Source organism: Hyperolius riggenbachi, chromosome 8 (assembly GCF_040937935.1).
Source record: "Hyperolius riggenbachi isolate aHypRig1 chromosome 8, aHypRig1.pri, whole genome shotgun sequence".
NCBI lineage: Eukaryota > Metazoa > Chordata > Amphibia > Anura > Hyperoliidae > Hyperolius > Hyperolius riggenbachi.
In genome coordinates this window covers 41,072,614-41,085,771 of record NC_090653.1, presented here as the reverse complement: position 1 = coordinate 41,085,771, position 13,158 = coordinate 41,072,614, and the positions used below count along the sequence as shown (strand labels likewise).

General features: G+C 45.4%; 1 protein-coding gene across 8 annotated transcripts in view; it reads right to left on the bottom strand.

Moving 5' to 3' along the window:
• Nucleotides 1-13,158, bottom strand: part of EHMT2 (euchromatic histone lysine methyltransferase 2) — a 77,623-nt gene that overhangs the window by 49,375 nt on the left and 15,090 nt on the right. For all 8 annotated transcript variants that reach the window (XM_068250275.1, XM_068250276.1, XM_068250277.1 and 5 more), the window contains exons 7-9: nucleotides 9,606-9,755; nucleotides 9,481-9,531; nucleotides 5,814-5,922 (exon numbers count right to left, since the gene is read on the bottom strand). In XM_068250275.1, the coding sequence (XP_068106376.1) occupies nucleotides 5,814-5,922; nucleotides 9,481-9,531; nucleotides 9,606-9,755 (310 nt within the window). The remainder of the gene's footprint in view (nucleotides 1-5,813; nucleotides 5,923-9,480; nucleotides 9,532-9,605; nucleotides 9,756-13,158) is intronic.

Here is a 13,158-nt window from a genome sequence, read left to right as displayed (position 1 = left end):
CCCCAGCAGGACATCCCCCTAGTGGGGAAAAAAAGGGGGGGGGGGGGGAAGTCTGATCGCCCTGGTGTAATCCTGATCGGTGCTGCGGGCTGTAGAGCCCACGCAGCACCGATCATTAGAAATTCGTCTGGTCCTTAAGTGGTGGGCCCAAATTAAAAATACAAGATTTCAGAAATAAAATCTATTTTCTAAATTATAATAAATAGCAGCCTTTTTTCAGCTGCATGATGACAAATATAAAATATTTTACAGTTATTGGAGGAACCCCTCCCTTCCTTTCATATAGTGCGTCACACCAGAGTAACAGCATCTGATCTACATGCTCCTCCTGGGCCAGTGAGGCAGAGCATCGGCACCTGATCTACATGCTCCTCCTGGGCCAGTGAGGCAGAGCGTCGGCACCTGATCTACATGCTCCTCCTGGGCCAGTGAGGCAGAGCGTCGGCAACTGATCTACATGCTCCTCCTGGGCCAGTGAGGCAGAGCGTCGGCACCTGATCTACATGCTCCTCCTGGGCCAGTGAGGCAGAGCGTCGGCACCTGATCTACATGCTCCTCCTGGGCCAGTGAGGCAGAGCGTCGGCACCTGATCTACATGCTCCTCCTGGGCCAGTGAGGCAGAGCGTCGGCATCTGATCTACATGCTCCTCCTGGGCCAGTGAGGCAGAGCATCGGCACCTGATCTACATGCTCCTCCTGGGCCAGTGAGGCAGAGCGTCGGCATCTGATCTACATGCTCCTCCTGGGCCAGTGAGGCAGAGCGTCGGCACCTGATCTGCATGCTCCTCCTGGGCCAGTGAGGCAGAGCGTCGGCATCTGATCTACATGCTCCTCCTGGGCCAGTGAGGCAGAGCATCGGCATCTGATCTACATGCTCCTCCTGGGCCAGTGAGGCAGAACATCGGCATCTGATCTACATGCTCCTCCTGGGCCAGTGAGGCAGAGCATCGGCACCTGATCTACATGCTCCTCCTGGGCCAGTGAGGCAGAGCATCGGCACCTGATCTACATGCTCCTCCTGGGCCAGTGAGGCAGAGCATCGGCACCTGATCTACATGCTCCTCCTGGGCCAGTGAGGCAGAGCATCGGCATCTGATCTACATGCTCCTCCTGGGCCAGTGAGGCAGAGCATCGGCACCTGATCTACATGCTCCTCCTGGGCCAGTGAGACAGAGCATCGGCACCTGATCTACATGCTCCTCCGGGGCCAGTGAGGCAGAGCGGCAGCATCTGATCTACATGCTCCTCCTGGGCCAGTGAGGCAGAGCGGCGGCATCTGATCTACATGCTCCTCCTGGGCCAGTGAGGCAGAGCGTCGGCATCTGATCTACATGCTCCTCCTGAGCCAGTGAGGCAAAGCGTCGGCATCTGATCTACATGCTCCTCCTGGGCCAGTGAGGCAGAGCGTCGGCACCTGATCTACATGCTCTCCTCCTGGGCCAGTGAGGCAGAGCATCGGCATAGAAGTCAGGCAACTGGCATTGTCTATTAGAGGATAGCAGCCTCCATATTCCGCTCACTTCAGGTTCTATGTAAGTTCAGTTAGGTCTGCGGCTACCATCAGTATTGAGAAGTCATAGCAAACCCGAAATGAGGAAATTAAACATTACAATCGCAGTAAATTTATTGCAAACTTCTGTGCAACAAAAGTAAAACTTCACTTAAAGGGACACTATGGCGAAAAAATTGCTTAATCTAAAAATATGTGCAAACATATACAAATTAGAAGTACATTTTTTTCCAGAGTAAAATGAGCCATAAATTACTTTTCTCCTATGTTGCTTTCACTTACAGTAGGTAGTAGAAATCTGACAGAAGCGACAGGTTTTGGGCTAGTCCATCTCCTCATGGGGGATTCTCAGGGATTTATTTATTTTCAAAAGCACTTAGTGAATGGCAGTTGCTCTGTCCAACTGCCAAAAAACTGTGTAGCGAGCAGGAAGGCTGGCCAGCATCATTGTTTAATATATATATGTGTGTGTGTGTGTGTGTGTGTGTGTGTGTGTGTGTGTGTGTGTGTGTGTGTGTGTGTGTGTGTGTGTGTGTGTGTGTGTGTGTGTGTGTGTGTGTGTGTGTGTGTGTGTGTGTGTGTGTGTGTGTGTGTGTGTGTGTGTGTGACAGCAACATAGGAGAAGAGTCACTTATGGCTCATTTTGCTCTGGAAAAAAACGTACTTAATTTATGTTTGCACATATTTTACAATTTTTCCCCATAGTGCCCCTTTAAATAAAAAAAAAAAAAAAAAAAAACTATTTTCATAAAATTTAAAAACACTGTCCAGTTAAACAGCAGACCTCATTTCACAGAGACCCCTTTAAGTACTTTCAGACACAATGGGTCTGAGTCAATTCACTGTTTTTCCTTAGGTGTCTCCTAAGTGATATTTTAACATTATAAATACCGTATATACTTGCATATTAGCCAACCCGCCTATAAGCAAGGTACCCACTTTTTCCTCAGAAAGCAGGAAAAAGTGATTGACTCATGTATAAGCCCCCTACCTAGTATAGCTCCCTCCACAGTAGCCAGATGTGAACCCAGTACAAGTCAGCCCACCTCCCCATAGGCAGTTGTGCCCCAAGGATGATACAGCTGTGCCACTAGATGGCGTCATAGATATGAAAGTCAGAAATTGCCACACAGGAAGAAAACTCGATCATTGCACCGCTGACATGTTGCTCTGCAAGTCAGGGGACACAGCTGGTCTTGAGCAGTGCATATTGCACACCATATTGCAGGGGATGGGGGGGGGGGGGGCACGGACACAGCAGGGAGCCAGCTGGCAAGAGCAGGATCACCAGCGCATGATCCTTACCCTCCTCTGCCAGTAACAAAACCTGCTCCACCATCAGTTCTGCTGCACTGACTCGCATATAAGCTGAGGGGGTAACTTCTCAGCACATTTTTTGTGCTGACAAAATTAGGCTTATACGAGAGTATATAAGGTAAAATGTCTTAAGCCACCAGAAAGCATGGAAAATACTCAGAATAATTTTGACTGTACTTTTCACCAACTTTTTGATACTTTTTTCAATTGCAGAGTGCTGACATTTTAAACCAAAGATGAAAAATGATCTCCTAAGAGATAACTTAGGAGACAAAGTGAATTGGATCATGAACAATGTCCCTTCTGCCACAACAAGATCACCATGTAGTACAAAGAGCTAAAATCCAGCTACAAAGATAAAATAGCCCTCAAAGAGACACTATGTATGGTGTGTAGTGTAGTGGGGGTGTCTCAGCACCTTGCAGGGAAAAAAATATAGGAGACAAATACGGGAGCCCAATAGTGTAGTATATTAGTATGCAATTGAAAAAAGAAATTTCAATAAATTACTACTCACAAAAGGAGGTTGCAAGGGCAACCAACCGTAGGAAGCAGGTGGAGACCATAAACCCGACTCCACTCGGGGTAGTCCCAGCCGGGACCTGGATGTGGTCGCTCTCCTTGAAAAAGTAGGGACAGGTGTCCACTGTGGGGCACCCACAGGTGGTCTGTCACCACCCCTCAAACACAGATTGTTTGGGGGTATAGCTATGCACAATTGAAGGTAAAGAGGCGCCCTGGTTGAAATAAAAGCATCTAAAAACAGCTTAAAATCGAGGAAATAATATGAGGTGGCTTACCTCAATAACGAAATCCTTGTATATGACAAAAGATTTTTATTTAGCACAGGCAACGCGTTTCGCGGGTCCAAGCCCGCTTCATCAGGCCAATAAAAGTGCCTACAATAGTGAAAGAGCTCCTCAGTATAACTATATCGACAGCGTTATAGGTTAATACAATGAATACTTATGCATTATACATTTATATCCCAATAGTATACATACCACTGGGTTAAATGAAAACGATCGAATGATTCGATAGATCCATCAATCAGAAAAACGATTTTTCGAAAAAGTAAATTTAACCTAATTTAAGGATCTAGACTGCCGATCTAAAATGGGAGATGGTAAATATGCAAATGCAGTGTTCAGCTGCATTTGAAGGTATTTATATAATGTTCAAAAATCAACAGTCCATGGGCCTGATTCACAAAGCCGCGCAAACCGTCCAGCACGGGTGCGGCAAACAGCCAGCACGCGAAGCGCCGCCCGCGGCCTCCCGCGCGCGCAAAACGCCGCGACCCACGCGACCGCGGCAAAACGCGTTTGCAATAGTCCGGATGCCCTAAACCAAGATGGCGGCGCCACAACTTCCTGCGGAAGTCATCATCTTATGTGATGTCATCCCACCCTCTGAACATCTGATCCACCCCTCGTTGAGCTCTCATTACTGCAGCTGCAGAGATTAGCAAAGCTAATATATATTGCAGCTCTTCAGAGTCTCCATTAGAGGCTCCCTTTGCCATATCGACTTGTTCATTTGGTAAGTCAAGCTTACTCCCATTATTACAGTTATATGAAGCGCTCCCCCTGCTGTTTAAACTATGCACAGTTTTTTGCTGTTTTTATGATATCAATGACCAGGTATTCTTAAAGTGTCAGTTAGTGTCAGACACATGTCTATTTATACCTGGCCAAGTCTTGTGATAATTGTTCCCCCTTTTTTTAGATTGATATATGCACTTTAGTCTATCTTATAAGCTATATATTCACGGGCAAGATAAATATCTCCTATACTGTACTATGAATGCTGGATTCTTGCATATGTAATTTGTGCATTATTAGTACTATTATTACTATTTTATTATTAATTTAATTTGTGGCTGCGTGTATATGTATATGTGTGTATATATATATATGTATGTATGTGTATGTATATCTGTATATATATATATATATTTTATAACTTTAGTTTTTAATCAATTTTTGTTATAAAAACCTCCTCCAGCATATGGAAATTTTGGGCATGTGGGCTTGGTTCGCGGGGGCGTGCGGGCTGTTTGGCGCGGGTGTGCTGGGTGGTTGGCGCGTGGGGTGCCGTTCGCGGGCTTTTGCGCGAGTGGGGTGCCGCGGTTCGCGCGGTCGCGGACTATTGCAAACGCGTTTTGCCGCGGTCACGTGGGTCGCGGCGTTTTGCGCGCGCGGGAGGCCGCGGGCGGCGCTTCGCGTGCTGGCTGTTTGCCGCACCCGTGCTGGACGGTTTGCGCGGCTTTGTGAATCAGGCCCATGGACTGTTGATTTTTGAACATTATATAAATACCTTCAAATGCAGCTGAACACTGCATTTGCATATTTACCATCTCCCATTTTAGATCGGCAGTCTAGATCCTTAAATTAGGTTAAATTTACTTTTTCGAAAAATCGTTTTTCTGATTGATGGATCTATCGAATCATTCGATCGTTTTCATTTAACCCAGTGGTATGTATACTATTGGGATATAAATGTATAATGCATAAGTATTCATTGTATTAACCTATAACGCTGTCGATATAGTTATACTGAGGAGCTCTTTCACTATTGTAGGCACTTTTATTGGCCTGATGAAGCGGGCTTGGACCCGCGAAACGCGTTGCCTGTGCTAAATAAAAATCTTTTGTCATATACAAGGATTTCGTTATTGAGGTAAGCCACCTCATATTATTTCCTCGATTTTAAGCTGTTTTTAGATGCTTTTATTTCAACCAGGGCGCCTCTTTACCTTCAATTGTGCTATGTATGGTGTATTTAGGTCCTGTACTACATTTCACCAGCAGGTGGCGCTGCAGGTAGTTACAAATTAGCATATTTGATTTGGGAACTCCGGTACTACTTAGAATGATCCCAATTCTCCTACAAATTTCTATGAAATATTTGAAACTACATTTTTTTTCCACCAGTATCACCATGAAAGATCTCCCCCATCAGATGATCATTCCATGTCCCATACCTGAGCCAGGCTTCTCTCTGTCCCGCCTCTTCCTTTTCCTGGTTGGTTTGAGCCAAGCCTTGTCCATCTTCCACTTCTTCTTACTTTTCTTTTTTAGACTGCTTGAACTCTGGGCAGGGGGGAGACAGACAGCGTCTTATGAAATGATACAGAGTTTGGGCTGGTGCACACTGCAAAAAGCTTTTTAAAGTGCTAGCGATTTGAAAAAGCTCTTGCTAATGTAATACTATTGGCGATTTTTATAAAATCACATCGCTCCAGTGTGAACTCACACATAGCATTACATTAGCAAGAGCTTTTCAAATCAAAAAGTGCTCAGGAAAGCTCTTGCAGTGCGCACAAGCCCTTACGAACCCCACCATCACATGTGAAAAACTATTTGCCCCCGTTCCCGATTTCTTATTCTTTTGTATGTTTGTCACACTTAAATGTTTCTGCTCACCAAAAACCGTTAACTATTAGTCAAAGATAACATAATTGAACACAAAATGCAGTTTTAAATGATGGTTTTTATTAATTAGTGAGAAAAAACTCAAAACCTACATGGCCCTGTGTGAAAAAGAAATTGCCCCCTGAACCTAATAACTGGTTGGGCCACCCTTAGCAGCAATAACTGCGATCAAGCGTTTGCGATAACTTGCAATGAGTCTTTTACAGCGCTCTGGAGGAATTTTTGCCCACTCATCTTTGCAGAATTGTTGTAATTCAGCTTTATTTGAGGGTTTTCTAGCATGAACCGCCTTTTTAAGGTCATGCCACAACATCTCAATAGGATTCAGGTCAGGACTTTGACTAGGCCACTCCAAAGTCTTCATTTTGTTTTTCTTCAGCCATTCAGAGGTGGATTTGCTGGTGTGTTTTGGGTCATTGTCCTGCTGCAGCACCCAAGATCGCTTCAGCTTGAGTTGACGAACAGATGGCCGGACATTCTCCTTCAGGATTTTTTTGGTAGACAGTAGAATTCATGGTTCTATATCACAGCAAGCCTTCCTGGTCCTGAAGCAGCAAAACAACCCCAGACCATCACACTACCACCACCATATTTTACTGTTGGTGTGATGTTCTTTTGCTGAAATGCTGTGTTACTTCTACGCCAGATGTAACGGGTCACGCACCTTCCAAAAAGTTCAACTTTTTTGTCTCTTCGGTCCACAAGGTATTTTCCCAAAAGTCTTGGCAATCGAGATGTTTTTTTAGCAAAATTGAGACGAGCCTTAATGTTCTTTTTACTTAAAGAGACACTGAAGCGAAAAAAAAATGATGATATTAAGATTTGTATGTGTAGTACAGCTAAGAAATAAAACATTAAGATCAGATACATCAGTGTAATTGTTTCCAGTACAGGAAGAGTTGAGAAACTCCAGTTGTTATCTCTATGCAAACAAGCCATTAATCTCTCCGACTAAGTTAGTCGTGGAGAGGGCTGTTATCTGACTTTTATTATCTCAACTGTTCCTGGACTATTTACTTTTCCTCTGCTAGAGGGGAGGTCATTACTTCACAGACTGCTCTGAAAGACTCATTTTGAATGCTGAGTGTTGCGTAATCTGCACATATTATAGAATGATGCAATGTTAGAAAAAACACTATATACCTGAAAATAAAAGTATGAGAATATTTTCTTTGCTGCTAATCTTCTAGTAATTATTCATAGTACACAACCAATTCACTATATCATATTTTTTTTTTCGCTTCAGTGTCTCTTTAAAGGGACTCCGAGCTCATCTAAAAAATAAAAGTTGTACTCACCAGGGGCTTTCTCCAGCCCAGTGCTGGTCGGGAGGTCCCACGCCGGCGTCCTGGCTCCTCTCCTTCTCCCCGCTCCGGAATGGCTGACAGGGCGCAGCCCGGGCGACACTCTCCCGAGTGTCGGGCTGCTCCTTCCGCATATGACGCGGATTACGTCACACGCCGGCCGCCTCGCGTCATCACGGCGGCCGGCGTGAAAGTACTGCGCATGCGCGATTAAAGCGCGCATGCGCAGTACTTTCACGCCGGCCGGCGTGTGACGTAATCCGCGTCATATGCGGAAGGAGCAGCCCGACACTCGGGAGAGTGTCGCCCGGGCTACGGCCTGTCAGCCATTCCGGAGCAGGGAGAAGGAGAGGAGCCAGGACGCCGGCGTGGGACCTCCCGACCAGCACTGGGCTGGAGAAAGCCCCTGGTGAGTACAACTTTTATTTTTTAGATGAGCTCGGAGTCACTTTAAAAGTGGTTTGCGCCTTGGATATCTGCCATGCAGGCCGTTTTTGCTCAGTCTCTTTCTTATGGTGGAGTCATAAACACTGACCTTAATTGAGGCAAGTGAGGCCTGCAGTTCTTTAGATGTTGTCCTGGGGTCTTTTGTGGCCTCTCGGATGAGTTTTCTCTGCGCTCTTGGGGTAATTTTGGTCGGCCGGCCACTCCTGGGAAGGTTCATCACTGTTCCATGTTTTTGCCATTTGAGGATAATGGCTCTCACTGTGGTTCGCTGGAGTCCCAAAGCTTTAGAAATGGCTTTATAACCTTTACCAGACTGATAGATCTCAATTACTTTTGTTCTCATTTGTTCCTGAATTTCTTTGGATCTTGGCATGATGTCTAGCTTTTGAAGTGCTTTTGGTCTACTTCTCTGTGTTAGATAGCTCCTATTTAAGTGATTTCGTGTGGCTGTAATCAGGCCTGGGGGTGACTACAGAAATTGAACTCAGGTGTGATAAACCACAGTTAAGTTATTTTTTAACAAGGGGGGGGGGGGGGGGGGGGCAATCACTTTTTCACACAGGGCCATGTAGATTTGGAGTTTTTTTTCTCACTAAATAATAAAAACCATCATTTAAAACCGCATTTTGTGTTCAATTATGTTATCTTTGACTAATAGTTCACGTTTTTTGATGAGCAGAAACATGTAAGTGTGACAAACATGCAAAAGAATAAGAAATCAGGAAGGGGGCAAATAGTTTTTCATATCACTGTATATACACCATGTCTAAATACAGCTGGGACTACCGAAAAAAAAGGCAGAAAAGTTTTAGTGCTCAGTTAGTTTGCAATAACAGTGAATGGAAATAAAAATAAATTCAATTATTTTAAAATTAATCACAGCTTGATCGTAATAATGAATATATATTTACACTTGCGGCCCCCTCCAACTTCCAGAAGAAGACAGGACAACACTTCCCATGAACCCTAGCTAACTGCTAGTGAAGAACACAGGACTACACTTCCCATGATCCCTAGCTAACTGCTTATGAAGAACACAGGACTACACTTCCCATGAACCCTAGCTAACTGCTTATGAAGAACACAGGACTACACTTCCCATGAACCCTAGCTAACTGCTAGTGAAGAACACAGGACTACACTTCCCATGAACCCTAGCTAACTGCTAGTGAAGAACACAGGACTACACTTCCCATGAACCCTAGCTAACTGCTAATGAAGAACACGGGACTACACTTCCCATGATCCCTAGCTAACATCTAATGAAGAACACAGGACTACACTTCCCATGATCCCTAGCTAACTGCTTATGAAGAACACAGGAGTACATCTCTCTAGATCCCTAGCTAGCTCTTCATTGAAATGTACACACTCAGTATTTGGGTACAGCTACTCTTTTCTCTATTCTGCACAGAGTTGCTCTTTAAGCATTATCAGTGTTTAGCAGCAGTATGTGGGGACTTACTCTCTCAGACTGGTTCCCGGACCCCTCTTCCTCCTCCTCCTCCTCATCTTCCTGTGGACAATAAGAAGAGTCAGTCTGCAGCTGATGACGTGATCCTGATGAGCTCTCCTCCCAGTTGCACTCACCTTACTGTCCGTGTCCCCTTGTTCCTCCACAGACAGGCCGTCATAATAAAGGCTGAACTCTGCCCCAACCTCCTGATCCCACTCTTCAGCTTCTGCCCCGTCCTGTTCCCGGGACGCTCCTGGGGCAGACGAGGACGGCGCTGAGGGCGCCTGCACAACAGTTACATAAAGTGACACATTAGTATCAAAGAGGACAAGTGCTCAGCTCACCCGGGAGGGGGGGTGGGGGGTGTACACTAAAGCCTGCCAGTCTCACCAATGCAAAGCTGGAAAAGAGGAACCACGCTCAAGGGATATACTGACTACAAGACTCCTTCAGTAAATCATCCAGTGCACATACAGGAGCACACAAAAAAAAAAAAGCCCACTCAGACCCAGTGAGTAAGCGTCTTTTTATGTGAAACGCATCAGGACTATTCCCTCCTTTACAGTGGGGGTAAAAAGTTTTCACTAAAAAGGAAACTAAAATGTGTAACAAATGTTCTTGCTGTTACGTCACTGTTATATCAGCTGTCTTCGCAACTCTCACGCTCTTCTGCAGATTCAGATTCCTGTATTAACAGCTTGCAAATAATTCTTCATGTCACCTTTGTCAACTTATTACTGACGCTACAGATGCACAAAATGCCGATATCACATCTGGTTATGTATGAAAATATAGACTTCTGATGATCTCCTCCTGACCGTCAGTTGCTCAGTCCAACTGACTAAATAGTGTGCAGTCCAGGAAATGGTTTTGAAAACAAAAGTAAACCCTGAGAATCCCCCATGAGGAGATGGACTAGTTCAAAACCGATCGGTTCTGTCAGATTTTCACTGCTTACTTTTTTTTTTTTCACTGGAGTGGTCCTTTAAAGAGAACTCGAGGCGGCATACTGAAATCCTAATAGGCCCCAGAGGCATGTCGTGTGCACAATGGCATGCCATTAAGGTCATTGTATCGCCGCTGCCAACCCCCCTGCGCTCTGCTGTTCCAGCTTAAAAGATCGCCAGGCTAACGACAATCTGCTTGTCGCTAGCCTGCTTTGTGTATGTGAGGCTTGTCAGTCAGCCTCGTAGCACCTCCCCCTCGATAACCCGTTCCCCCACCGATCTCCACCTTTTCCTGGGTCGCGGCTTGGCTTCCTATTGGAGGAAGCTAACAGAGGCAGAGAGCGGCGGGGGGAGCCTGTAATGGAGGCGAAGGAGCCTCAGGTAAACAAAGCAGGCTAGCAACAAGCAGATTGTCGCTAGCCTGGCGATCCTAAGGGAGGACAGCAGCGATACAATAACCCAGAAGCATGTCATGCCTATGGGTCCTATTAGGATTTCAGTATGCCGCCTCACCCACCAGTATTTGTGCATCCGGTTTCTCTAAAAAAATAAAAACCCAGCAGTCATTTTTCGTCGTGCTAAAGAGAACTGTAAACCATCTGGTGGACTGCGACATATATATTCCTGGCCACATGGCGAGTCAAATAAGAGGGACCCAAATCGTCTAACAGGGTTTTGCCTCTCACTCTCCCACCTCCAAACACATGTTCATATACACACTTGGCAATACCGCAACCATCTACACACTCGGCAATACAGCAACCATCTACACACTCGGCAATACAGCAACCATCTACACACTCGGCAATACAGCAACCATCTACGCACACTCGGCAATACAGCAACCATATACGCACACTCGGCAATACAGCAACCATATACGCACACTCGGCAATACAGCAACCATATACGCACACTCGGCAATACAGCAACCATATACGCACACTCGGCAATACAGCAACCATATACGCACACTCGGCAATACAGCAACCATATACGCACACTCGGCAATACAGCAACCATATACGCACACTCGGCAATACAGCAACCATATACGCACACTCGGCAATACAGCAACCATATACGCACACTCGGCAATACAGCAACCATATACGCACACTCGGCAATACAGCAACCATATACGCACACTCGGCAATACAGCAACCATATACGCACACTCGGCAATACAGCAACCATATACGCACACTCGGCAATACAGCAACCATATACACACACTCGGCAATACAGCAACCATATACACACACTCGGCAATACAGCAACCATATACACACACACTCGGCAATACAGCAACCATATACACACACTCGGCAATACAGCAACCATATACACACACTCGGCAATACAGCAACCATATACACACACTCGGCAATACAGCAACCATATACACACACTCGGCAATACAGCAACCATATACACACACTCGGCAATACAGCAACCATATACACACACTCGGCAATACAGCAACCATATACACACACTCGGCAATACAGCAACCATATACACACACTCGGCAATACAGCAACCATATACACACACTCGGCAATACAGCAACCATATACACACACTCGGCAATACAGCAACCATATACACACACTCGGCAATACAGCAACCATATACACACACTCGGCAATACAGCAACCATATACACACACTCGGCAATACAGCAACCATATACACACACTCGGCAATACAGCAACCATATACACACACTCGGCAATACAGCAACCATATACACACACTCGGCAATACAGCAACCATATACACACACTCGGCAATACAGCAACCATATACACACACTCGGCAATACAGCAACCATATACACACTCGGCAATACAGCAACCATATACACACTCGGCAATACAGCAACCATATACACACTCGGCAATACAGCAACCATATACACACTCGGCAATACAGCAACCATATACACACTCGGCAATACAGCAACCATATACACACACTCGGCAATACAGCAACCATATACACACTCGGCAATACCGCAATCATATAGACACACTCGGCAATACCGCAACCATATACACACACTCGGCAATACAGCAACCATATACCGTATATACTCGCATATAAGCCGACCCGCATATAAGCCGACCCCCCAACTTTTACCTGAAAAACCAGGGGAAAATGATTGACCCCCATATAAGCCGGGGGTAGGAAATGCTGGCCGCCTTATTCCCCTAGTTTGTCCCAGTATAGCTAGTAAAGTGCCCAGTATGGGTAGGTAGTGCCCCAGTATAGCTAGTATAGTGTTCCAGTATAGCTAGTATAGTGTCCCAGTATAGCTAGTATAGTGTCCCAGTATAGCTAGTATAGTGTCCCAGTATAGCTAGTATAGTGTCCCAGTATAGCTAGTATAGTGTCCCAGTATAGCTAGTATAGTGCCCTAGTATAGTGCCCAGTATAGCTAGTATAGTGCTCAGTATAGCTAGTATAGTGCTCAGTATAGCTTGTAAAGTGCCCCAGTTTAGCTAGTATAGTGCTCAGTATAGATAGTATAGTGCTCAGTATAGCTAGTAAAGTGCCCCAGTTTAGCTAGTATGGTGCTCAGTATAGATAGTATAGTGCCCCAGTTTAGCTAGTATAGTGCTCAGTATAGATAGTATAGTGCCCCAGTTTAGCTAGTATGGTGCTCAGTATAGATAGTATAGTGCCCCAGTTTAGCTAGTATGGTGCTCAGTATAGATAGTATAGTGCCCTAGTT